The 27,212-nt window shown below is 46.2% G+C and overlaps 2 protein-coding genes across 8 annotated transcripts in view; one reads left to right on the plus strand and one right to left on the minus strand.

Moving 5' to 3' along the window:
* Positions 1-23,393, plus strand: part of JAK1 (Janus kinase 1) — a 56,064-nt gene extending 32,671 nt beyond the window's left edge. For all 3 annotated transcript variants that reach the window (XM_053950610.1, XM_053950611.1, XM_053950609.1), the window contains exons 6-25: positions 804-967; positions 1,144-1,477; positions 2,883-3,056; positions 6,294-6,451; positions 7,640-7,763; positions 8,918-9,104; positions 10,614-10,720; positions 12,771-12,917; positions 13,564-13,651; positions 14,976-15,103; positions 15,337-15,472; positions 15,869-16,020; positions 16,803-16,953; positions 17,234-17,328; positions 17,621-17,813; positions 18,017-18,141; positions 18,532-18,704; positions 19,068-19,185; positions 19,438-19,548; positions 22,149-23,393. In XM_053950610.1, coding sequence (XP_053806585.1) covers positions 804-967; positions 1,144-1,477; positions 2,883-3,056; positions 6,294-6,451; positions 7,640-7,763; positions 8,918-9,104; positions 10,614-10,720; positions 12,771-12,917; positions 13,564-13,651; positions 14,976-15,103; positions 15,337-15,472; positions 15,869-16,020; positions 16,803-16,953; positions 17,234-17,328; positions 17,621-17,813; positions 18,017-18,141; positions 18,532-18,704; positions 19,068-19,185; positions 19,438-19,548; positions 22,149-22,250 — 2,967 coding nt within the window. In that variant the 3' untranslated portion in view covers positions 22,251-23,393. The remainder of the gene's footprint in view (positions 1-803; positions 968-1,143; positions 1,478-2,882; positions 3,057-6,293; positions 6,452-7,639; positions 7,764-8,917; positions 9,105-10,613; positions 10,721-12,770; positions 12,918-13,563; positions 13,652-14,975; positions 15,104-15,336; positions 15,473-15,868; positions 16,021-16,802; positions 16,954-17,233; positions 17,329-17,620; positions 17,814-18,016; positions 18,142-18,531; positions 18,705-19,067; positions 19,186-19,437; positions 19,549-22,148) is intronic.
* A 153-nt stretch (positions 23,394-23,546) lies between these two features.
* Positions 23,547-27,212, minus strand: part of RAVER2 (ribonucleoprotein, PTB binding 2) — a 31,471-nt gene continuing 27,805 nt past the window's right edge. For all 5 annotated transcript variants that reach the window (XM_053950615.1, XM_053950614.1, XM_053950613.1 and 2 more), the window contains one exon: positions 23,547-24,947. In XM_053950615.1, the coding sequence (XP_053806590.1) occupies positions 24,822-24,947 (126 nt within the window). In that variant the 3' untranslated portion in view covers positions 23,547-24,821. The remainder of the gene's footprint in view (positions 24,948-27,212) is intronic.

The following is a 27,212-nucleotide window of genomic DNA, read 5'->3' on the forward strand; positions in this document are numbered from 1 at the left end:
TTATTTTTATAGCTACTTTCTTCTGAAGTGAATTATTTGTGTTTATAAACGCTGCCAGTCACCTTTTGTGAGACATTTGCACAGAGAGGAGCAGCAGCAGAGGGAAATCTGGCAGGGCTGGGTCCTTTTAATGAGGTTTTTTTACTGGGTGGTGTTAAAGATTGATAAACATTTACTGATAACCCCATGGTGATAAAGTTTGATCATCTCACTGCAGTTTTGCTCTCCTCTTGTGCCTTCCAAAGGATTTTTCAAACCAGAAGCTGTCAGGTTTCACCAAAAAAAAAAAAAAAAAAAAAAAAAGGGAAAAATTCAGATTGATGAAAGAGCAAATTGAGTGCACTGAGGAAATCTCATTTACTGCTGATTCTGAGTAGAATTCCTGCAGGATTTTCACACTGGGAACCACAAGGAAAGAGAATTCCAGGGAAACATTAAAGCAGTGAGGCACAGAAATGTCTTTGCTCTTTGATAACCACACACTTTCCAGGCTGTCCCAGAGCAAGACTTGGCTTAAAGATGAATCCTTGAGAGGCTTTGGAGGGGAAGGACAGGGATAAAGCAGAGACACAAAGTTGCTTTTGTGGAGCAGAAAATAAATATTGAAGGTACTAAAAGGGGCCAGGGATGGTGATTTCTGTGGTTAATTATTTAAAAATTGAATTTTTGGTGGGCTGATGTATAAAAGAAGGGGAGGAAGTTCCAGCTTCTCCTTGCCCAAGGATCCTGGGATGAATTCCTGGCTCAGGGACAAACTCTGGGAAGACCAACTGGGTAATTTGGGGTTTTTTTCTTCTGTTAAGGGCCAGTATGACCTAGTGAAGGGCCTGGCACCCATCCGAGACCCCAAAAACGACCAGGAGGTCCATGAGATTGAGAATGAGTGTTTGGGCATGGCTGTCCTGGCCATCTCCCACGATGCCATCAAGAAAAACATGAAACTGCCAGAGCTTCCCAAGGACATCAGGTGAGCTGGGATCCATCCTTTGTCCCTGCTGCTGTCCCAGGAGGAATTTAATTTTACTTTTAATATAATTTAATTTAATTTAATTTAATTTAATTTAACATTTAATTTAATTTAATTTAATTTAATTTAATTTAATTTAATTTAATTTAATTTAACCCCTTTGCTTTTCCTTGCAGTTACAAGCATTATATCCCTGAGACTCTGAACAGGACCATCAGGCAGAGGAATTTCTTGACCAGGATTCGGATCAATAACGTTTTCAAGCATTTCCTGAAGGAGTTCAACAACAAAACCATCTGCAACAACAGCGTCTCCCCGCGGGACCTGAAGGTGAAATATTTATCCACCATGGAGATCCTGACCAAATATTACGGGGCAGAGATCTTTGAGACCTCGTTTTTGCTGATTTCTGCTGAGAATGAGATGAATAAATTCAATTGTGGAGACAACGAGAAGTACGAAGTGATGGTGACGGGCAACAACGGCATCCAGTGGAGGCTCAAGCCAAGTGTGAGTTCCTTGAGAAATGGGAATTAAAGGGGTTTTTTTTGGGACATAACAGCTGCTGAAAGATTGTGGTCTTCAGACACTGCAGAGCAGCTTTTTATTGGAGGGGCTTTTAGAGGATTAGAGGATGATCCGGGCTGGAAGGAGCTCAGGAGGTTCCAGCCCAACCCCTTTTTAGGCTTAGTTTGGAGAGCAGACCAGGCTCAGGGCTTTAATCCAGGACTGAGCACTGCACAACCTCTGTGGGCAGCCCTTCTACCAGGAAAATGAAAGGCTCTGTGAAAAACGTTCCAGAATTAAATAGATTTATTTCATATTATTATTCTAGAATTTATAGTGATTTTATAATTCATATTATAATTCTATTCTAATTAATAATTAATCTGTATCATTATTCTAGAATGAATTTTAGGTCTAGAGCAAATGTATTACAATACATTATATTCTATACTTTATATTATTCTCTATATGAATTTTATAATTTATATAACTTTATATAATTTTATACAAATTACATAATTTTATATTTAATATATAAAATTTATATAATTTTATATAATTTATATAATTGTTCTATAATTCCAACTAATAACCAATTAATATTACTATTCTAGAATGAATTTTTGGGGTAGAGTAAATGTAGAGTACATTAGATTATATTAGAGTACATTATATTATTATTTTAAATATTATTATATTTATATTATTATTCTATAATTTATGTAATTTTTATAATTTATATAATAATTTTATTCTATAATTCTACTTAATAAATAATTTATATCATTATTCTAGAATGACTTTTTGGTTTTGAGTAAATGTATTACAATACATTATATTCTATATTTTATATTATTATTCTGTATATGAATTTTATAATTTATATACTTTTATATAATTTTATACAATTTATATAATTTTATATATAATATAAAATTTATATAATTTTATATAATTTATATAATTGTTCTATAATTCCAACTAATAACCAATTAATATTACTATTCTAGAATGAATTTTTGGTGTAGAGTAAATGTAGAGTACATTATATTAAAGTACATTATATTATTATTTTAAATATTTTTATATTTATATTATTATTCTATAATTTATATAATTTTTATAATTTATTTAATAATTTTGGTCTATAATCCTAATTAATAAATAATTTATATCACTATTCTAGAATGACTTTTTGGTTTCGAGTAAATGTATTACAATACATGATATTCTGTATTTTATATTATTCTATAATTTATATTAATTCAATAATTTATATATCATTATCCCAGTCTATAATTCTGGCTAATAAATAATTAATTTATGTCATTATTCTCGAATGAATGTTTGGTTTAGAGTAAAAACCACCATATTTTAACTCAAGCTTTCATCCCAAACACATTTGCAGCCTGTCCCGACAGAGAAAGAGAAGAAGAAAAAATCCGACGGCAAAAGCAAAAAGGGGGAAGAGAAGCACAGACTTGGGGAGACGTGGAACAGCTTCTCCTATTTCCCTGAGATCACGCACGTGGTCATCAGGGAGTGCACGGTCAGCATCAACAAGCAGGACAACAAGAGGATGGTGAGCAGGGCAGGCGGGGAGCCGGGAGCCGTGCGAGCTCACAGCGCTCCTCCCTGCAGCTTCCCTGGGGCTGCCTTGGATTCCCTCCGGTCCTTTTCACTCCCTGCGGGATCTTTTCATTCCCTGACTGATCATTTCATTCCCTGCTGGATCATTTCATTCCCTGACTGATCATTTCATTCCCTGCTGGATCATTTCATTCCCTGACTGATCATTTCATTCCCTGACTGATCATTTCATTCCCTGACTGATCATTTCATTCCCTGCTGGATCATTTCATTCCCTGACTGATCATTTCACTCCCTGCTGGATCTTTTCACTCCCTCCTGGATCTTTTCACTCCCTCCTGGATCTTTTCACTCCCTGCTGGATCTTTTCATTCCCTGACTGATCATTTCACTCCCTGCTGGATCTTTTCATTCCCTGACTGATCATTTCAGTCCCTGCTGGATCTTTTCATTCCCTGACTGATCTTTTCATTCCCTGACTGATCATTTCATTCCCTGGCTGATCTTTTCACTCCCTGTGGATCTTTTCACTCCCTGGTGGATCATTTCATTCCCTGATTGATAATTTAATTCCCTGATGGATCATTTAATTCCCTTATTGATAATTTCATTCCCTGGTGGATCATTTCATTCCCTGGTGGATCTTTTCATTCCCTAATTGATAATTTCATTCCCTGATTGATCATTTAATTCCCTGGTGGATCATTTAATTCCCTGACTGATCATTTCATTCCCTGAAAGATCATTTCATTCCCTGAATTGATCATTTCCTGGTGGATCACTTAATTCCCTGGTGGATCGTTTCATTCCCTAGTGGAACATTTAATTCCCTGAATGGATAATTTAACTCCCTGGTGGATCATTTAATTCCCTGATTAATAATTTCATTCCCTGATTGATAATTTAATTCCCTGGTGGATAATTCCATTCCCTGGTGGATCCTTTCCCTTCCGTGGGGAACCAGGCTGTGGGTGGGCACAAGGTGACAACTGAGGGACATTTTGAGTGTCAGTAACACCAAATGTGCTGGGTTTGACCCTGGGCACAGCAAAAAGGGTGTTCAAAGTGCAGCTGTGTCCACACTGGCACAGAATTTTCCTCACAAATCCCACGAGGAATTCCAGAATTTGTGACAGTGGAGCCAGGACAGAGGAGGGCAGGGAATGGCCACTAAATCCCAACATCCTGTAGCCAGAAGTGGCTGAGGGATATTCCTCATTAATCCAAACATTCCAGGGATGTCCCAGCATTCCTGGTGTCCTGACATTTAATATTTGATAATATTATTAATATTCTGCATCAGTAATAGTGCCTTGTGCACTTCACTGAGTGCAGCAAATGATAAATGAGACCACCAAAGAAATTCCTACTGTCCAAAAAAAGAGGAGGATGAGTGGGAAATGGGTTTTAAAGGATTTCAAAACCTGACAGAAGGCTCACACAGTCTTGTACACCTGTGTGCAAGCACTGAGATGAAGTGGGCTGGTCAGGAGTGCCATGGAATAGAGGTGACACTGTTGAGAGAGATTGAACTAGAAACAAGTTTCAACAAGTTTCAAAAGATGGCCTTGCAAAAAGACCAGATATTTTAGAGAATTAGAGCTGTGAAAGATGCACTGCAGCAGGACCATGTGGGGAAAAGATACAGGTGATTGGTGTTAAATATAGGTAAAAATACAGGTAAAAATAGAGGTGATTGGTGTTAAATATAGGTAAAAATACAGGTAAAAATATAGGTGATTTGTGTTAAATATAGGTAAAAAGACAGGTAAAAATAAAGGTGATTGAGGTTAAATATAGGTAAAAATACAGGTAAAAATAGAGGTGATTTGTGTTAAATATAGGTAAAAATAGAGGTAAAATATAGGTAAAAATAGAGGTGACTGGTGTTAGAAGTATTAGCAGCACAGTGTGGCAAAAGCTAATTTATAAAAACATTTATGAGGTGTTGTAACCAGGAGATAGGTTCTGATAGAATGGCGTAGAGTTTTACATCTCTGATTGTCTCACCCTTCAACAAGACTGATAATGGAACAAAATCTTTTAAAACTTTTTTTTTTTAAAAAAAAAAAATTGTTGGGTGATTGCATCTTTATGTTGCTGCTCTTCTGTCTGAGCCTTCCTGGGAGTGAAAATTCCAGGAATTGCAGGGGACGAGCAGGGAACGAGCAGGGGATGAGCAGGGGATGAGCAGGAGCAGGGGATGAGCAGGGGATGAGCAGGAGCAGGGGATGAGCAGGGGATGAGCAGGAGCAGGGGATGAGCAGGGGATGAGCAGGGGACGAGCAGGGGACGAGTAGGGGACGAGCAGGGAACGAGCAGGGGACGAGCAGGGGATGAGCAGGGGACGAGCAGGGGACGAGCAGGGAACGAGCAGGGGACGAGCAGGGGATGAGCAGGGGATGAGCAGGGAACGAGCAGGGGACGAGTAGGGGACGAGCAGGGAACGAGCAGGGGACGAGCAGGGGATGAGCAGGGGACGAGCAGGGGACGAGCAGGGAACGAGCAGGGGACGAGCAGGGGACGAGCAGGGGACGAGCAGGGGACGAGCAGGGAACGAGCAGGGGACGAGCAGGGGATGAGCAGGGGATGAGCAGGGGACGAGCAGGGGACGAGCAGGGGACGAGCAGGGGATGAGCAGGGGATGAGCAAGGGACGAGCAGGGGACGAGCAGGGGATGAGCAGGGAACGAGCAGGGGACGAGCAGGGGATGAGCAGGGGATGAGCAGGGAACGAGCAGGGGACGAGCAGGGGATGAGCAGGGGACGAGCAGGGGACGAGCAGGGGATGAGCAGGGAACGAGCAGGGGACGAGCAGGGGATGAGCAGGGGACGAGCAGGGGACGAGCAGGGGATGAGCAGGGGATGAGCAAGGGACGAGCAGGGGACGAGCAGGGGATGAGCAGGGGACAAGCAGGAGCAGGGGATGAGCAGGGGATGAGCAAGGGACGAGCAGGAGCAGGGGACGAGCAGGGGATGAGCAGGGGACAAGCAGGAGCAGGGGATGAGCAGGGGATGAGCAAGGGACGAGCAGGAGCAGGGGACGAGCAGGGGACGAGCAGGAGACGAGCAGGGGATGAGCAGGGGACGAGCAGGGGATGAGCAGGGGATGGATGAGCTGCTCCTACACGTGATGCCAAGGTTTTGGGGGGAAGCTTGGCAGTGTTGTTAAACCTCCGCTGTGTGTGACAAGCTGGGGTGGTGCAGAGCTGCCTCTGCTGTTTTGGCAGGAGCTGAAGCTGGGCTCGCACGCCGAGGCGCTGTCCTTCACCTCGCTGGTTGATGGCTACTTCAGGCTCACGGCAGATGCCCACCACTACCTGTGCACAGATGTGGCTCCTCCTCTCATCCAGCACAACATCAGGAACGGCTGCCACGGGCCCATCTGGTCAGTCACTCCTGCATGGCAGGGATTTATGGTCCATCTGCTCAGTCACTCCTGCATTTCAGGGTTTACAGACCCAGCTGCTCAGTCACTCCTGCATTTCAGGGTTTACAGACCCAGCTGCTCAGTCACTCCTGCATTTCAGGGTTTACAGACCCATCTGCTCAGTCACTCCTGCATTTCAGGGTTTACAGACCCAGCTGCTCAGTCACTCCTGCATTTCAGCTCTTTACAGACCCAGCTGCTCAGTCACTCCTGCATTTCAGCTCTTTACAGACCCATCTGCTCAGTCACTCCTGCATTTCAGCTCTTTACAGACCCATCTGCTCAGTCACTCCTGCATTTCAGCTCTTTACAGACCCATCTGCTCAGTCACTCCTGCATTTCAGCTCTTTACAGACCCATCTGCTCAGTCACTCCTGCATTTCCAGGGGTTTGTTTTTGTGAATTCCTCTCATGGTGAATCTGCTGAGGAAATGCAGGGTTTGGATGGGTGGTGGTTACCAAAACTGAATTTTGTTGAAGGAAAAAATCAGTGTTTCTCTGCTTACTCATCTATCATCTCACTGTTTCTGCACTAAAGGAGCGTTCCAAGAGTTTTCTCCATGGACACATGGGAATATTTTAGGTAGAGAGTGGAAGTGTCTCTACACTCACCCCAGTCCTTGGATGGATGAACAAAGCCTTGGGTTTTTAAACACCTAAAGGAATTCCCTTCCCTCCACCCACCTTTGTGGCTTTTCCCTTTACTGGGAAATTTTTGATTCTTATTTATTATTTTATTTATTTTAATTTCTTTTTTTTTATTTTATTATTATTATTATTCCCTTTATTTTTATTTATTTATTATTCCCCTTATTTCCATTTATTCCCTTTATTTCCCTTTATTCCTTTTATTCCCTTTATTCCCATTGTTCCCTTTATTCCCTTTATTTAAGCTGCAAACTGTAGAAATCCAGGAGTGTACCTCTGCACAGTGTTGGATGCAGAATTCCCTTTAATAAATCCTTCCTCCCTTGCTCTGTGCAGCCCAGTGTGAGCAGTGCACCCTTAAATCCTACTTCAATAATAATAGAAATATTTCCAAGTTCCTGTTACTCCCCAAACAGAGCTTTGCTCTCATGTTCCACCCCAAAACCAGATTTTTGGCTGCTGCCTGGTTGGTTTTTCTCACTGCCCATTCCCTTCCAGCACGGAATATGCCATCAACAAGCTGAGGCAGGAGGGCAACGAGGTGGGGATGTACGTGCTGAGGTGGAGCTGCACCAACTTCAACCACATCCTCATGACTGTGACGTGCCTGGAAGGCTCAGAGGTACAGGCAGCTGCCCTTTCCCAGCAGGAATCTGCTCCCTGCAACCCCTGGGGATGTGCTTGTGTCCTCAGGGCACTCACCCTGAGCTCTGGGGAGGGAATTGGGTTTTTTTTGGTTTTTTTTTTTTTTGCAGCCCTTTGTGCTGTCTCTCCCAATGGGATGAATTAGATCCAGAACAGCTCCATTCCTCCCAATCAAACTAATCCAACAGCTCAAATCCTCAAACCTACCAAACAGCTCCAGACTGTGCAGCAACATGATGAAAATGAAACATTTTAAACTCATGACACAGAGAATTTGTCACTTCACCTTGCCTTGAGCATGGTTCAGCTTCCCTGGAGCATTTTTGGGCATGGATTTAATTCCCTTGATGGATTTTATTCTCACACCTGGAAGCCTGCAGCTGACTTGGTGGTTTGGGAGAATATTTAAAGTGTTCACACAAGAATAATAATAAATAATAATAATAAATCCTTCTCTTAGGAAAAAAATGGTCATGGAATCAGTGGTGAATCAGGAAGGGATATTTGATATTGAGTTTATCTCCTGTAGGTATTAAAAAAAAAAAAAAAAAAAGATGATGAGCTCTCTCTTTTAACAGTGAAAGAAGAAAGGAATTTTGTCTTGGAAAGAGGGAAGGGGAGGTGACCCAAAGCTGCAGAGGGGAGACCTTGAGAGAAGGGGAAGTTCAGAAGTTCAGCCCTTCCCCAGTGAAACTGGAGGATCTCAACACCAGCCTGTAATCTCATTGCACAGTCTGGGGTGGGAGAGGGAGTTTTGCTATTTTTAAACTGAGATTTTGAAACCCTGCTCCAGATTCTGCAATTCTTGACCAAAGGAAGAGAAAATTCCTCCAGAAGAGGCAGCACTTCTGCATAATCTCAGGCTCTGCAAACAAACAAACAAAAAAAAGCCATAATTTGGGCAATTGCATCTTCATGTTGCTGCTCTTCTCTTTGATCCTTCCTGGGAGTGAAAATTCCAGGAATTTTAGGATTTTTTTCTGCTCTGTTACAGTTTGATTAGAGGACTTTGACTTAGGAGCAGGGGGTGAGCTGGTCCTTCATGTGATGCCAAGGTTTTGGGAAGCTTTCATGCCTTTCCAAACCATTCTTTCCCTCCAGTGATTTCCTTTCTTTTCCCTCCATCCCCAGGTGATGAATAACTCATGCCCCTACAAGAACTTCCAGATCGAGGTGAAGAAAGGGGGCTACTTCCTCCATGGCTCCAACAAATCCTTTGCATCCTTGAAAGACCTCATGGATCACCTGAAGGGACAAATCCTGCGCACGGACAACATCAGCTTCACCCTCAAGAGGTGCTGCCAGCCCAGACCCAGAGGTAGCCTGGCCTTGCAGGGTTTTCTTGTTGCAAGGGAACAATCTCCAGACTCTTTTAGTGTATTTTTAGTGCTTTTTAGTATCTTCTGTGAACCTCTTTAAAAAAAAAACAAAGAGGTTTAAAGTTGTTTTTTTTTTCCTTCTCTGGGAAGGAGGAGTTTTGTCAGATGCCATGGGCAGGTTTGAGGAGGGGAAAAGAAGGTTGGAGCCTGCTGGGTTGGCTCTCCTTGTGAGCTGCTGTTCAATAACTCATCTGCACCAGGCAGCAGGGAAGGGTTTTGGTCCCAAAACTGATGTCCTGGAGAGCCTGGTGGCAGGAAATCATCTGTGAGGTCCCATCTGAGGGACACTGGGGCAGTTGTTGGGTGCTGCCAGCACTCCCTGGAGCTGTTTGCTGTGAACTCTGAGAGCCTTGCAGCTGAGTTTGGTGTGAGAGAGGAAGCACAGTGGGGTGATTGTGCTGAGCTGATAATGGTTTCCTGTTAGAGCAGGGGAGTAACTGAGCCACATCAATCACCTGCTGCTCTGAGGCTTTGGGAGAGTCCCTGAGCTGCTCACTCTGCACCAAGAACCTGGGTCATGGCCTGGAGCAGGGGCACGGTGCCCATTTGATATTTTGGTTTCATTTTGATGGCTAGATTTGGGATAAAATGCAATTTAAAGGGTCAGGGAGTTGATTGCCCACGTCAGCTTCTCCCTGGCTTTAGTTCCAGCAGGATTCAGTGCATGCTCCCTGTTCTGTCCCTTCCCTGCTGGGTTTTTCCTTCTTTTTGAATATTTGATCAGATATTCACAAAGAAGTGCAGGGGATGCAGGACTAAAGCAGGGTGTGGTGATTCCAGAATTCCAGAAGATGATTTAGCCCCAGTGCCAGGTTCTGCTCACGGCAGGAGGAAGCCCAGATGCCCACACACATCCCAATCCCAGTAAATAATGCCAGGAAGGCAGAGTTCATGTGCAAAACTTCTGGATCTGTCCTGCAGCAGTGGGGAGGCAGCACTGGGTTTTTGAGCCTGTTCCTTCTGCTCATTCCCCATTCCCCAGCTGAATTCCAGTGCCCTGGGAACACTGTTGGTGTTCCCCAGAGTAGAGGGAGTTTGGAAGGAGGTGAAGAGAAAATGAGACCCCACCCTTGCACACTGGAGAGGAGATGGCCCTGCTGGCAGGAGGGCATGTGGATATTTTATTGGGGGATATTTTATTCCATTTTATTCCATTTTATTCTGTGTACAACACAGGTATTTTCTCTTTCAATCTTTGTGCAGAAAATTCTGTTCAGTTGTTCAAAATCATCCTGATCTGGCTGATAATAACTCTATATTTAAAATATAAACATGAAACTGTGCTTTAGTGATTTCTCTGTTGAACGAGGAGCAGAAATCAAGCCCAAGTTTCTTTTTCCCTCCCTTTTTTTGGGATTTTAGTGCCTTTCCATTCATGTGGGTACTGGGAAGGGGGAGTGCAGTTTCTCTGAAAAGCTTTAAGGATATTTTCTCCCCCTGCCTTGCAGAAATCTCCAACTTGCTGGTGGCAACCAAGAAGGCCCAGGAGTGGCAGCCAGTGTATCCCATGGGGCAGCTGAGCTTCCACCGGATCCGCAAGGAGGAGATCGTGCAGGTGGGACCTTGTGGGGTCTGAAACCCCCAGAACTCTGGGGTCATCACTTAAAGCTTAGAATTAAACCCAGGATTTGACCTGAGACCTTGGGAAAGGCTCCCAAACTGAGGAGCTAGAAGGGAGAATGTGGATTTATAGTTCAAAGCAGAGACATGTTAAGCTAAATAAAAGGAAGTTTAGAGTTTTAGAGTTTAAGATAGAGAAAAAATGAAAGCAATTACAAAGTTAACAAGAAGTTTAGAATGCAGCACTGTAGGTTTGTGTGCCATAACGTGGTTGGCTAAGGAAGCTTACACTGTAGCATGAGTCCATTTAAAGATTGAGTAAAAAACACAAATATCCTTGTTGTCAGTGTTTTCTGGCTAATAAACCCTTAAAACGATTGTGACTGGAGGTCTTGTGACCTTCTGAGCCATGCAGTGAAGATGTGAGCCCAGCTCACCCTTCCTGCCTGTGTAGAAGATAAGAAAAATAAATCACATCATCCCAAGCAGCTCAGAGGTCCCATCTCTAATTCATTCAAAATTCCCCCAGGTGCTGAGCTGCCCTGGGAGCCAGGAGTGTGGCTGTCCCTGAGCCCTGCAGGGGACACCAAACCACCCCTGCTGCCTGCTCCTGCCACTCCCAGCTCCCTCAGCAAGCTTCAGCTGGAGCTTTATTTGGATTTAAGCCTCTGCTTGCAGAATCCCTCTGTTAGTATGGCTTTGTGTGGGCAGAGAAGAGCTTAGGAGTGATGCCTTTCACTGGAAATGAAATGGATATTTAAGTTTTCTAATGGAAAACAGGGGTTTAAGGTCATTTCTTGGGAGTGTTAAGGGCTGGTTTGTTGTGGGTTTATTTTTTAAAGCCTGGCTTATCAGAGAAACAGAGGTTTAAGACAATATTCTACAGTAAAAAAGGTGAAGTATTCAAAAGCTCTGAGCAGTCAGAATTCTGTGATTAAGCCTCCCCAAATTTTCGAATTTCCCCTTGTTTGTAGTTGCTTGTTCAGGTCACCTGAATAAACCTCAACAAACACACAGGGCCTTGAATACACTTAAATCAGATTTAATGTTGCCAAAAGAGCTCTTAAATCACGCCCTTGGCTTCTTCTGTGAAATAAAAGGTATTGGGGCTTTTTAGCTGCATCACTGCAGACAGAGATGGGGTTTGGGTTGGTGTGTTTACAGTCAGCATCCTGCAAAAATATCCCAAGGCAGGATGTTATTCTGGAGGAAATTGCTTCCCCAAACAAAGCCTTCCAGTGAAATATTACTTCCTCTCACTTTTGGAAACACATTAGAGATCACCTCAGCAGCACTTTGTGAATAAGAGCCCCAGCTGTTGTTTATTCTTTTGTTGAGTCTGGGAATGCTCAGTCTCAGGGAACCTGTTGGGTGATGTGGAGGTGTAATATCCAAGGAATTCACGTGGGGAGGATGCTCAGAGCTTGATGCCTCAGGTTTGGCTTTTCTATTTTCCCATTCTGAGCTGCTTCAGTGTGTGGGTCTGGGCTTCACATCAGGGGATGCTGAGCTCTGTGCACAGAGCAGGGACACAAAACAATTCCTGCTCCAGCTGGGCACCAAGGACAAATGACCCAAAGCTCAGGCCCAGGAGCACAAACAGCGTGGGCTGGAGAGAGAAAAACAAGCAGGATGGGAGTGCCTGGGCTAAAGCTGGAATGGGACAATGAACTGCAAGGTGCAAATGGAGCAGAGCTGATCCCAGTGAGAGCCCCCGGGAGCGCTCGTGCATTTTGGGACCATTTTGGTTCCTCTTGGCTGCAGCCCTGGCTGGGCTCTGGTGCTGCCCAAGGTGGATCCATGCAGGAGATCCTTGGAATGAATCCCTGCTTTATTCTGTGACTCTGCCCAGCCTCTGCTCTAGATCAGCCCTCACAAGACATCAAGCTCCCTGAAGCAAAAGCAGCTCCCTGTCATTGGCTTCTCACAGGAATAATTTCAGTTTTAACCAGATCAGCCAGACAGAAAGAAGTGCAGATTCCAATAAATATTTGTGTAATTCTTGTTTGCTTCCCGTCTGACAAATCCCTGCTGCTGTGTCTCAGGGAGAACACCTGGGAAGAGGGACCAGGACCCAGATTTACTCAGGGATGCTCAGCCTCAAGGATGACGAGAACGAAGGGTATCAGAACGAAAGGGAGATCCGAGTCCTGCTCAAAGTCCTGGACCCCAGCCACAGAGACATTTCCTTGGCAAGTTTTTTTCTTTTGTGTATCTTTTCTTTAATATAAGACATATTGATTAATTTTGTTTTATAAAATTATATAGAGATATGTAAGGTAATGGCATATGTTGTTATTACTAACATTTTTTAGTTACAACTATAAAGAAACATCAGAGTAAAATAATATATGTAATAAAAAGAAACTAATAGTAATTAGGAATTAATTAGATAATACACCTAATCAATAACAATGTGAAATTAGATAGTTATCAAGTATTAAAACACTGTATGTTATCTTAGAGTCTGTAACAGTTGATAAATTTAAAATTAGTAGAGAATTGGAAAATTGTGTCTAAATAACAATTCTCTAGGTTCTATTTAAAAATAAATTCAGTTATTATATTAATGCAGTTAAATTATTAAGCCAGAGTGACTTAAATGTTGTTTTGATGTAGAAAACACCTAGGTTTGGTGTTTTCTGGATGGAACTAAACCTTAACTGCATGGCTGACTTTAGAAAAGGGCTGGGAATGGGCAGTGCTGAAGGTGCAGCTCAGCCCCTGGGCACGTCCCTCCCCTCCTGTGCCCAGGTTTGTGCTGCTCCGGGGTGCTCTGGAGTGCAGGGAACGCTGCTCAGGAGTGCAGCTGGATGTGACCTGTCCCCCTTTCCCCAGGCATTCTTCGAGACAGCCAGCATGATGAGACAGGTGTCCCACAAACACATCGTGCTCCTGCACGGCGTCTGCGTCCGGGACCTGGAGAGTGAGTGAGGGACGGCCCCCGGGGGGACAGGGACAGGGAGTGGCACCTGGGGGGGACACGGGGACAGGGACAGGGAATGGCACCTGGGGGGGACACGGGGACAGGGAGTGACACCTGGGGGGACAGGGGACAGGGACAGGGAATGGCACCTGGGGGGACAGGGACAGGGACAGGGAGTGGCACCTGGGGGGGACACGGGGACAGGGAGTGGCACCTGGGGGGGACAGGGACAGGGAATGGCACCCGGGGGGACAGGGGACAGGGACAGGGAATGGCACCCGGGGGGACAGGGGACAGGGAGTGGCACCTGGGGGACACAGGGAGTGGCACCTGGGGGGACATGGGACAGGGACAGGGAATGGCACCCGGGGGGGACATGGGGACAGGGAATGGCACTTGGGGGGGACAGGGAATGGCACCTGGGGGGACACGAGGACATGGACAGGGAGTGGCACCTGGGGGGACATGGGGACAGGGAATGGCAGCTGGGGGGACACGGGCACAGGGACAGGGCTGGCAGCTGCTGCCTCTGGAGCTTCCCAGAGTGGAGCTGGCACAGCAGAGCAGCTCCAAAGGCCTTTCTCCCAGTAAATTTCCCTTTTCCTCTCTGTGTTTGAGCTTTCCCTAAGGCTGGAATGCCAGAGAGGCAGGGGCAGTGTGGATCCAAAGCACCCCGTGAAATTGGCACAATTAAATGTATTACATTTATTACAAATATACATTCAATTGTATAAGATAAATGTATATTTGTAATATGTATACATATGAAGCATGTACACATTTATATTTATATATTTATATATATGTTTTTATATATATATATATGTTTATGAATATGTACATTAAAAATGGAAGTGTATACCATACACCTTTATATGACTTTCTAAGCCAAGACAGTCCTAATGTTGTGGGGTGGATGGCAGAAGGAGAGCAAAGCTTTAGAAAATTCAAAGACAAATTGGTTTTAATGCCCCAGCATTAACTCAGGAAAGGAATTTGAGTTACATGTGGGTGTCAAACAGGGCCATGCTGAAGGAATTTTGGTACAAGAGCACAGGGAACAGCAGCCTGTTGCTGATTTTTCTTAGCTGTTACGTGCATTAAAATTCCACCTTTGGAATGCCTGGTCCCAGGTTTAACGTTCATTTGCCACACAAAGCCCCTCAGCCTTTCAGTCTGGACTCTGAGCACTGAAATAAACCTTGGGCCAGGTGAAATGAAAACATTTCCCAACATTTTCCATCTGGGCTGGGGGGTGGGAACACAAATTCAATGACTCCAAACAATTTATGGCAGCACTGACTTTCTGCACCTGCCTCTGCAGATATCATGGTTGAAGAGTTTGTTGAATGTGGACCTCTGGATCTGTTCATGCATAAGAAAAGTGAAGTTCTCACAACCCCATGGAAATTCAAAGTGGCCAAACAACTTGCAAGTGCCCTGAGCTACCTGGTAAGAGACACCTTGGCAAAGGCTCTGGGGCCTAGCTGGGAATACATTTCCCCCAGGAAAAGTGCTGGAGTGGGAACACTCTTATTTCCCTGCTCCTCCTTTCCTTCTCTTCCCCAGTTTCTTCCCAGGTGTAATTTTGGATTTCAGCTTGGAGTATTTGAGAGATTTCCTGTGGTGTGGATATCCTGGAGCACTCATATCCCTCTCACTGTTCTTTCCCTGCTTTTCTGTAGGAGGACAAGGATTTGGTGCATGGCAATGTGTGCACCAAGAACATCCTGCTGGCCAGAGAGGGCATTGATACTGAGTATGGGCCTTTCATAAAGCTCAGTGACCCAGGAATCCCCATCACGGTGCTGTCCAGGCAAGGTATGGCAGGATCACATCCTCAGGGAAAGGGAGGAGTGGCACTGATAGCAGCCAGAGCTGGCTCTGCAATGGCAGGAGTCAGCTTTCATAGAAACACACTGGATTTGTATGTAGGAGTAATCAGCTTTCATCAATCAATCACCTTTCAATCACTGCAAATGCACAGTGGGTGTTCAGGGCATTCATTTCTCTTACAAAATGTTGTGTCCAGTGAGATGAGACAGAAGGAATCTCAGACTGTGGATGGCTTCAGGCACGAGCCTGTGAAATCCTTCTGAAAACAGGAATTTGAGAATCAAGAAACTGGACAAATTCTGCAGCTCCAGTTTATTTCAGACAAGAACACTTCAGCTTTTCCCTCCTGTGATATTCACTCCCTGATGTGTTCCACCCCAGAGCGCGTTGAGCGGATCCCCTGGATTGCACCTGAGTGTGTTGAGGATTCCAAAAACCTCAGCATTGCTGCAGACAAGTGGAGTTTTGGTACAACCCTGTGGGAAATCTGCTATAATGGAGAAACTCCACTGAAAGACAAGACCTTAGCAGAGGTAAAGCTGTGTTACACAAACTTGGATCCATCCTCTTGGGCCCTTCAGTTTTCCCCATTGTCCTGTCCCTCCCTGCCTTGTCCCCAGTCCCTCTGCAGCTCTCCTGGAGCCCCTTCAGGCCCTGCCAGGGGCTCTGAGCTCTGCCTGGAGCCTTCTCCTCTCCAGACTGGACAATCCCAGTTCTCCCAGCCTTTTCTAACCCCCATGGCCAGTTAGAAGCTGGGTGAGATTCTCCCAAACATCTCTTGTTTCTTTGGGAGTGATTCCAAAGGGTTCTCCCAGGTGCTGCAGCTCCCCTGCTGCTGTTCACTGCAATTTAGAGAATTGGGAGTCCCTCTTGCTGTGCCCTTCCTGCCTGTGGCCACAGCCCTGCAGGGCTGGGAATGCCCATCCCAGCCTTGTCCCACCTGGCCTGGAGCTGGGACCTCCCAGGGCTGTGAGGGGCACCCAGGGTGTCCTTGGCAAACATTTCCTGGTGCATAAATAACTGGGAAGACCTGGCAGGAAATGATTCCTGAAGGTGGAAATATTCATGGGTAAGTGGTTGCTCCAGACCCAGCACAAGAGGAATTCTCTAAAGATCCATGGTCCAGCTGAAAAGGGGAATTTCCTTGGCAAAGCTCACATTGAAATAAGGATTTAATGGTCAATCCTCTGATGTAGAACCACAGAACCGCTCAGGTTAGAAAAGGCCTCAGAAATCCTCGAGTCCAGCCATTGCCCAGCTCAGAACTGGGAGTCATGGAAGTTAAAATTCCTGGAATTTCCGTTTGTTCCCACAGAAGGAGAGGTTCTACGAGGGGCACTTTGTGCTGGCCACGCCATCCTGCAAGGAGCTGGCAGACCTGATGAAGCAGTGCATGAACTATGACCCCCACCAGAGACCCTTCTTCAGGGCCATCATGAGGGACATCAACAAACTGGAGGAGCAGAGTAAGGGGCACCTGGAGGGAGGGATCGTGGAATCCTGGGCTGGGAGGGACCTTGAAGAGCATCTCCTTCCAACCCCGTGGAAGATGAGGAGCTGCTCCAGGGTGGGAAGTGCACCAGGAGAAATCTGGGTGTGGGTGTGGAAGCAGATCCAGACTGGCAGGAGGGGATGGAGAATTCCCTGTCAGAAAGCAGGTGGGATCTAAGGAAGGGAAGATGTGAGAGTGGGAATAGAGCAAGGATGCCTTGGAGTGTCAGACCTGGGATGTTTCCCCCCCCCCAGATCCTGATATTGTCTCGGAGAAGAAACCCGTCACCGAGGTGGATCCCACCCTCTTTGAGAAGAGGTTCTTGAAAAGAATCCGGGATTTGGGGGAGGTAAGAGGAATGTCACCCCCAGAACACAGCCAGTGCTCCTGGCGGTCCCACAGCCCCTGCTGTGTCACAGACACCCAAATCAGTGCCTGGCTGTCCCACAGCCCCTGCTGTGTCACCCAAACACCCAAATCAGTGCCTGGCTGTCCCACAGCCCCTGCTGTGTCACCCAAACACCCAAATCAGTGCCTGGCTGTCCCACAGCCCCTGCTGTGTCACCCAAACACCCAAATCAGTGCCTGGCTGTCGCTGTCTGAACGTTGTCCTCAAAGATGCTCCTTTCTCTCCCACCCAGGGCCACTTTGGCAAGGTGGAACTGTGCAGATATGACCCAGAAGGTGACAACACCGGGGAGCAGGTGGCAGTGAAATCCCTGAAGCCGGAGAGCGGAGGGAATCACATCGCTGACCTCAAGAAGGAAATTGAAATCCTGAGGAATCTTTATCACGACAACATCGTCAAGTACAAAGGGATTTGCACAGAAGATGGTAAATCTTGCAGAACATTAAAAAGTATATGGATTTTCCTTTAGGATTTATAAGTGTCATGCCTGGAGCAGGTTTTCCTGTGCATTGGCTCAGGGATGGATGATGGGAATGAGCCATGGGATGTTTAAAATGCTGTCGGGTGCTCTGGGCTTGTACAGAAGCTGTTGAGAAGGGTCTGCAAACTAAACAGGCCTGTTTTTTAGGAGGAAGTGGGATTAAACTCATCATGGAATTCCTTCCCTCTGGGAGCCTGAAGGAGTATCTCCCACGGAACAAGAACAAGATCAATCTCAAGCAGCTGCTCAGATACGCAGTTCAGATCTGCAAGGTGAGCTGGGCCCCAAGCCTGCAGCTCCATCAGCAGGCTGAGTGGGGAAGGAGAACATCAGCAACAAACCCGTTCTCCTCTCTATCCCCAAGGATCACAACCCTAAAGCAATCTCTCCCATGCTTCGGGTGCCAGAGGCACAAGGATCAGCGGGGGAATAATGAGGAGGTTCCAAGTTCCAAAGTTTGCTGTGAAAAGTTGTTCCTGTGGGAGGATTTGGAGGCTCAGGAGGGAGGGCAGCACTTGGAAGGTGCTGGCAAGAGGAAAAGAGCGAGGTGAAGTCTGAGGGGATGGAGATGAGAGTGCAGAGCAGTAACTGGAGAAAAAGGGATTAAAGTATTGGAGGAATAAAGGAAAGGGAAATCAAAGGCTTCTTTTCTCCTCTCTTAGGGCATGGACTACCTGGGCTCCTGTCAGTACGTGCACCGTGACCTGGCAGCGAGAAATGTCCTCGTGGAGAGTGAGAACAGGGTGAAGATTGGGGACTTTGGGCTCACCAAGGCCATCGAGACGGATAAGGAATATTACACCGTCAAGGACGACCGCGACAGCCCCGTCTTCTGGTACGGCCTGGGGCCAGCTGCAGGACAGGGACCCCTCTGCTCCTGCACTCCCCAAGATTTTCCTGTTTTTATAAGAGGCCTAAGTGAAGATACACCATGAGAGCAAGGAAAAGGCACCTGGTGGACTGCTGGACTCACCTCTTGTGCCGTTTATTTCTTCCTGCACTTAATGATCCATTTCCCCGCTCTTCTGGGTTTGGTCTCCTTGGTTTCACAGTGCCTCCCTGTGGAACACACCTTATTTATTACTTTTTAATTTATGTGCAAGGGCTCCACAAGCACAGCAGCGGCTCTTGAGTGGCTCAGGCTGCGTGTGAGCAGGGCTGGGTCTCTGGGTGTGACGCTGTCCCCTCGTGTCCCCAGGTACGCCCCGGAGTGTTTGCTGCAGAGCAAGTTCTACATCGCCTCCGACGTGTGGTCCTTCGGGGTGACGCTCTACGAGCTCCTCACCTACTGCGACTCCGAGTCCAGCCCCATGGCAGTAAGTGGCTGGGACAGAAATGGCTGCCAGAGCTGCTTCAATCCCAGCATTTTTAAACAATTATTATTGGTTTCGGCAGCAAGAAGAGGAGTGGGAGAATGGCAGGGCATTTGGGGCGGGAGGGACCTTAACGCTCATCTCGTTCCACCCCTTCCATGGGGAGCACCTTCCTCCAGGTTTATCCTGGGAAACACCTGGGGCTTGTCCTGGCAGTGGGGTGAGGAATTCCAGCTGACCTCGCTGTCCCCACAGGAATTCCTGAAGATGATCGGCCCCACGCAGGGACAGATGACGGTGGCGCGGCTCGTGCGGGTCCTGCAGGACGACAAGCGGCTGCCACGGCCACCCACCTGTCCTGAGGAGGTGAGGGATGAGGGATGGATGGATGGATGGATGATGGATGGATGGATGATGGATGGATGATGGATGGATGATGGATGGATGATGGATGGATGGATGATGGATGGATGATGGATGGATGGATGGATGGATGATGGATGGATGGATGATGGATGGATGATGGATGGATGATGGATGGATGGATGGATGATGGATGGATGATGGATGGATGGATGATGGATGGATGATGGATGGATGATGGATGGATGATGGATGGATGGATGATGGATGGATGATGGATGGATGATGGATGGATGGATGGATGATGGATGGATGGATGATGGATGGATGATGGATGGATGGATGGATGGATGATGGATGGATGGATGATGGATGGATGGATGGATGGATGGATGGATGGATGATGGATGGATGGATGATGGATGGATGGATGGATGGATGGATGATGGATGGATGGATGGATGGATGATGGATGGATGATGGATGGATGGATGATGGATGGATGGATGGATGGATGATGGATGGATGGATGGATGATGGATGGATGGATGATGGATGGATGATGGATGGATGGATGATGGATGGATGATGGATGGATGGATGGATGATGGATGATGGATGGATGATGGATGGATGATGGATGGATGGATGGATGATGGATGGATGATGGATGGATGATGGATGGATGGATGATGGATGATGGATGGATGATGGATGGATGATGGATGGATGATGGATGGATGGATGGATGATGGATGGATGATGGATGGATGGATGATGGATGGATGATGGATGGATGGATGATGGATGGATGATGGATGGATGGATGATGGATGGATGGATGATGGATGGATGATGGATGATGGATGGATGGATGATGGATGGATGGATGGATGATGGATGATGGATGGATGGATGGATGATGGATGGATGGATGGATGATGGATGGATGGATGATGGATGGATGATGGATGGATGGATGGATGGATGGATGATGGATGATGGATGGATGGATGATGGATGGATGGATGGATGGATGATGGATGGATGATGGATGGATGGATGATGGATGATGGATGATGGATGGATGGATGGATGGATGGATGATGGATGGATGATGGATGATGGATGGATGATGGATGGATGGATGGATGGATGATGGATGGATGATGGATGGATGGATGATGGATGATGGATGATGGATGGATGGATGGATGGATGGATGGATGGATGGATGATGGATGGATGATGGATGGATGGATGATGGATGGATGGATGGATGGGGATGGATGGATGATGGATGGATGGATGGATGGATGGATGGATGGATGGATGGATGATGGATGGATGATGGATGGATGGATGGATGGATGGATGATGGATGGATGGATGGATGATGGATGGATGATGGATGGATGATGGATGGATGGATGATGGATGGATGGATGGATGGATGGATGGATGGATGATGGATGGATGGATGGATGGATGGATGATGGATGGATGATGGATGATGATGGATGGATGATGGATGGATGGATGGATGATGGATGATGATGGATGGATGGATGGATGATGGATGGATGATGGATGGATGATGGATGGATGGATGGATGATGGATGGATGATGGATGGATGGATGATGGATGGATGATGGATGGATGGATGGATGGATGGATGGATGATGGATGGATGGATGATGGATGGATGGATGATGGATGGATGGATGGATGATGGATGGATGATGGATGGATGGATGATGGATGGATGATGGATGGATGGATGATGGATGGATGATGGATGGATGGATGGATGATGGATGGATGGATGATGGATGGATGATGGATGGATGGATGGATGGATGGATGATGGATGGATGGATGATGGATGGATGATGGATGGATGGATGGATGGATGGATGATGGATGATGATGGATGGATGGATGGATGGATGGATGATGGATGGATGGATGGATGGATGGATGATGGATGGATGATGATGGATGGATGGATGGATGGATGGATGGATGGATGGATGATGGATGATGGATGGATGATGGATGGATGGATGGATGATGGATGGATGGATAGATGATGGATGGATGTTGGAGGGATGTTGGATGGAGGGAGGGAGGAAGGAAGGTCTGTCCATCTGTCCCTGCTGGACACAGGTTCAGCCCCAGAGGGGTCACACTTCCCTGGTTCCACAGGCCTAACCACTTGGGTAGGAAAACCTTCAGGAGTGCTGGGAAAAGGCATTGCCAAGGCTTTCAAGTGTTGTTTTAAGATGTTTTTTGACATTAACATTCCCAAGTTAGCAGTGTCCTGTCAGAGGGGTCAAGGACTTGCTGTAGTACCTGGATCCATGAAAATTCCTTGGGTGTCCCTCTGAGTTTGGCAGTTCCTGGGGTGCAGCTCCCCAGGTGGAACTGCTGTGTTGGTTTAAAGCTGAACTGCCCAAAGCCCCTGCTCAGGTCCCTGCTGACCCTGCCCAACACCTGAGGTGTTGCTGTTCGTTCAGGGAGACTCTGCTCCACTGTCTGTACTGGAAAACCCAAAGAAATGTTTCACTCCTTTAAAAATACCCCTGGTTCTGTTGCCAGGTGGATCAGCTGATGAGGAAGTGCTGGATCTACAAACACGACGAACGCACCACCTTCCACAACCTGATCCAAGGATTTGAAACAATTATGAGTAAAATGTAATTAATGTTTTTTAATCCTGTCAGGACTTTAAATGCCCAGCAAACTATCTATGCCCAAGGCTATTCCTTGTTTTTTTTTTACTCCTGTAATTTGTACTCTGGCTGGGCTGATGTGGTTATACAGGATTCTTTTGCCAACAGATTGAAGAGTTGGATTAAAAGAATTTAAAATGTTTGGGCGAAATGAGCTCCAGCTCCCTTTGCTGCTGGTCTTGCAGGGCAATGTTATCCTGCTCTGATTCTGGTTGTGCCACATTTGCAATTGCCCTGATGGATGATGTGAGCTGGGAAAACCCCAGTGCATTTCTCAGCTCAGACCTCAGCCAGTGGCTGTAAGAGGGCTCAGTTAATAATTTTAAAGTCAGCTGACAAAATATACTTCACATGCACTTAAATCCTAGTAACAAACAAAACAACTTTGGCATAAAAATATAGGGGGAGCAAAATTTTCAGCTCTTTTTAAACCCACCAGGCCCCAGTCCTGAGCTCTTACAGGTATTTAAAAAAAAAAAAAAAGTGTTCAAAAAGTATCACCCCAGAAGCATAGAGGGGTAGGCAGAGTTGTGCATTTCAGTTAGAAGCCCAATTTTGGGATAAATAATTTGCTTTTCCTAACTCCACTGCCACATTCCTCCCCCCCAAGCTCCCAGCCTGGGTGCACCCCTGGAGGGGGTGAATGTGCATCCCTGGTGCTGAGGGATGTGCAGGGAAGGAATTCATGGAGCTGGGAAGGAACCCAGTCCATGCCCAGAACCTGGAGGGGATTATCCAAAAGGAAAAAGGCCTGAGCACCCAGGGTGGCCTAGGGAATGGGAAACCCTCCCAACAATTTTTTTTAAGAACATTTTGACTCAGCCCATGAGTGGTTTAACTGGAACCTTCTGCTGCCATAATTTTTCCTTCCACACCTGGAGTTGGAAAATGCTCTGAAGAGATACTCAAGTTTTGGCAATAATAGAAAGAGGTATATATATATATATATATATATAAATATATTAAAAAAATGGCAATTATGAGCTCCAAGGAGGTCAGATTTATTTTTACAGTGTTATTGTTTCTGTATGTCACTTGGGAAGCTGAATTTAATCTGTAAGCACTTTGTTACTCTTTATACAAACAAGTCTAATAAATTTTTTTTTCTCCATGTGCCTCCCTTTTTAATCATAAATTAAACAGAGGAAAGTTTTTTAAAATGAGTTTCCATAGGAATGGTGTTTTTTTTGAAGAAACCTTTTCCTACCTTACCTGATTAAATGAGTCCAGGGCTGTCTTCCTCACACAAAAAATCCACTTGAAGTAAGTACCAACAATTTATTTTCATTGAAAAGTGTAACAAGTTGAGAAAGTTGCATATACAAACAGTTGGAACAAAATATTACAAGTGAATTTATCAATACATACAAGCAGAATCCCAGAAAAGCTCCTGGCTCCTGTTTGGGGAGCAGTTCCAGCAGCTGAGGGAAGAGGGAATTTGATTGGGATTTTTTTAAGCTTTGAAAATGTGGATCCTGGTCACATCCCAAAGCTTGAAAGGCAAAAGTTTAAGACTTTAAATTTTAAAAAATCAGTATTGAAAAATGGCTTCAGTGTTCTCTAGCAAAGAAGAGGGAGGAGGAGGTGGCTCCTGGCCATCCAAATGGATTTGCAGGGGGCAAAGCCTTGGAATGAGGGCTGGCTCCTCATTTACCTGTCACTGATGGCAAAAGGAGGGATTGCTGATCTCCAGCTCCAAGGGCAGAAGAGAACAACTCGAGGCAGAGCTGATAATAAGCTAAAAATACAAAAAGTCTTAAAAAAAAAAAAAAAAAAAAGGAAAATACACTCAAAAGTGGGAAACAATGTGGGGTGGCCCGGGATGAGCTGTCCCACACCTGTGGAAGGAGGATGCTGCCTCACACTGGGATTTACTTCCTCCATGGGAAAGCTGTGGATTCTCAGCCTAAAAACAAAGTTATTCCACTGTCCAAGGAGCAGCTCTCCAAATCCCAGGGAATATTCCAAGGCAGCACAGGATAGCATCTCCCTTTGAACAGGCATTTACTGAGAACATCACCGAGGCTCTGGGAATCCATTTGGTATCGCTCCATTCCAGGAGTAAGAAGAAATACTAAAAATTGAAAGGCTGTAAATGCAGAGCTCTTAATCCTGGAAAAAGGAAAGTTGGGAAAAAAACCCCCACATTCTGAGTTAAAAAAATACAAAATAATTACTATCAAGACTTCCTCTTTTAACTTCCTCAGGCTGAGGACTGGAGAAAGGATCAGCTTTCTTTCCTCTGGGTTTTTATTGCTTTCAGCTGGAGCTGCCCCAGCTCCCCAAGTCCCTGTGCTCTGTCCCTCAGCCCACGGGTGACAAAGCCAACACTGTCCCCGCCTCTCCAAGTGAGAGCAGCCGCCCCCTTTGTCCCCTTTGTCCTTGGCTGTGCCCGGACAGAGCTGGCTCCTCCTGGGACACTCACCGCACACAGCAAGAGCTCCTTGTGGGAAGTTAAGGCAGCAATAAATACAGAGGGATTCCCAGCTGCCTTCCCTGCCCCGGCCGGGCTGGGGATCGATGGAGCCGAGGCAGTGGGTCAGTACACGCGCTTCTTCTTCAGGGAGGACTCCGAGTAGCGCGCGGCGCCGCCGGGAGCCGGGAATTCCACGGGGCCGGGCTCGGGGGAGGACACGAGGTACGAGGAGCTGCGCTTTGGGGCCACCTGCGGGCGACACGCGGCCGAGCTTTAGTCCTTCGTTCCTTGGGCTCAGTGTGGGATGGTTTTTTTTTCTTTTTTTTTTTTTTTTTTTTTTTTTTTTTGTTTGGATTTAGATGTTTACTAGTTTTTATTTATGTTATAGTTTTACAAGTTGTGAGTTTGGTAGCAGTTTATTTTAATAAACTAAAAATGGAGATGTATTTTTTTTTTCTTTATAAGGTTTTTTAAGGATAAATTGTCCAATTAAGAAATTAAATTATTTTTATTTTTAACTTAATAATTAACTACTTGCGGCTTGCAGTGTGGACATTTTATCTACTTACACAATACTATTTAAACTGATGAAGAAGGACTAGTTTTGACCCTAAAACTTCTATCTTTATATATATATTACTATATAGCTTTATAGCTAGATATATAACTAGCTATATATATATATATATTGCTATATATTTAACTTTTAGCTTTATATATATTACTATATTCTAAAACTTTAAACTCTTAAGTTTTCTAGTATGTGATATTGCACACTTCTGTTTAAACTCCACACCCATATAATTCCTGTTCTGTAATTTAATTTTGGAAGCTTTCTCCACGGCCTCAGGTCAATGCAGTGTTCTCCTGGGGGTCAGTGCCTGTCAGCACAGAAAATCTAAAATTCTCAGTAACCAGGGTTCCAACAAGACAGGACAAGTGACACTCGAGCCACAACCACTGAGGAGCACTCCAGGCTGGGAATTCCCAGTGAAGTGGCTCCTTCAGCTTTGAGGTCTGGGGTTTGTGCCCTTTCCCTAAACCATCGCTGATAAAAGGATCAGTGCCCCAGCACAGCTGTGGTGCCTGGGCCAGGCAGCCTCATTCCACAGCACCTGGCTGGAATCCAGTGGGATAATGGCCTTGGTGATGTCCTGCAGCTGATCCAGACGTCTCCAGCTTTTAGGATGAGGCACCTTTCATTGCTCCTGGAGAGCTGAAGGGATTCAACAGTCCTGGCCCAGCTCCCAGGCCAAGCCAGGGGGGGAAAGATGAATTTTCCAGCTGTGCCAGAGCAGGTCTGGACAGGATCTCAGGCCCTGCCTTTCCACAGGAGTGAGGGAAGGATGGAGCAGCAATGGATCTTTAATTGGAATTTCAACTCCAGCAGCTCACTGTGCCACCCTCAGTCCTGTGAGGCCCAGAGTGGGGTTTCTGTGAGGGCACAGCTGCTCCAAGGCTCCTTGGGTTCCCCTTCCTTTTGGAAAAACCTTTCCCAGCAGCTCTCCAAGCACCCTGTGCTGCTCCCATTCACAACTCAAACTGCCCCTGCCCAGGCCAGTTTCATCCTGGGGGCACCTTCATCACAAACACAGAATTGTTTGAGGAGAGGCTTCAGTTTTCCCCCTGTCCTCTGAGAGCCATGGGGCTGTCACCCATGTCCTGTGTCCTCCCAGGTCCTGGCTCCTGATGCTTCACACAAACCCCCTGACCCTGCTCCTCCTGAGCCTCTGAAAGAGCACGATTAAAAAAATCCCAAAAAAAGCAGGATTCACACGAGCTGCAGGGTCCCTGCAGGCACAGCCACACGAGCACACACTGACCTGACAGAGCCTCCTGGGGAGCAGCCTCTTCACTGAGATTTAGCTGCAATTCCAGCAGTTTGGAGGCAAACTGTGCTGCTGTGCCTGTGCCAAGGGACTGACTGTGCTCCTCCTGCCTTTTATGGCTCCTGGCATTAACAGCACCATCCCAGGAGCTGCTCTGCACCACCCCAGGAACCTCTCTGGAGATAAACTGAGAGGTGCTGCTTGGCTCAAACCCCACACTCTCCTTCTGCTGCCATCCAGCCACGTCAGAGCCCTTGGGAATCTGCAAACTCATTTTTTTTCATGTCCCAGCCCATGGCCAGGCTTTGTCCATCTTTACCCCAAACCATGTCAGAGCCAGCTCTACCCAGGAGTCAGGAATTGCTGGAATTAAAAGGAATGCACTGCCTTCAAAATCCCCACAAAACCAGGAATCTCATGCCCAGGCTAATGCCAGGACTGAAGCCACAGGATTCAATGCTGTGATGCAAGGGCCAGGCCCCTCAGCTCTCCCATCCATAAAACCAGGAGCAATGGGATTAACCTACAGCACAGGGACAGAATTCCTCAGGAGTTCTAAATCCTAACCACACTCCATAAACTGGCCCTCACTGTTTCCAAAGCATCCCTTCACTGGTGAGAACTCGGTGACCACTGGAGCACCAGCAAAGGAAGCTTTGCTCAGTGACTCTGGCTAAAGCAGGCT

The sequence above is a fragment of the Vidua chalybeata genome, chromosome 9, assembly GCF_026979565.1.
Source record: "Vidua chalybeata isolate OUT-0048 chromosome 9, bVidCha1 merged haplotype, whole genome shotgun sequence".
Lineage (NCBI taxonomy): Eukaryota > Metazoa > Chordata > Aves > Passeriformes > Viduidae > Vidua > Vidua chalybeata.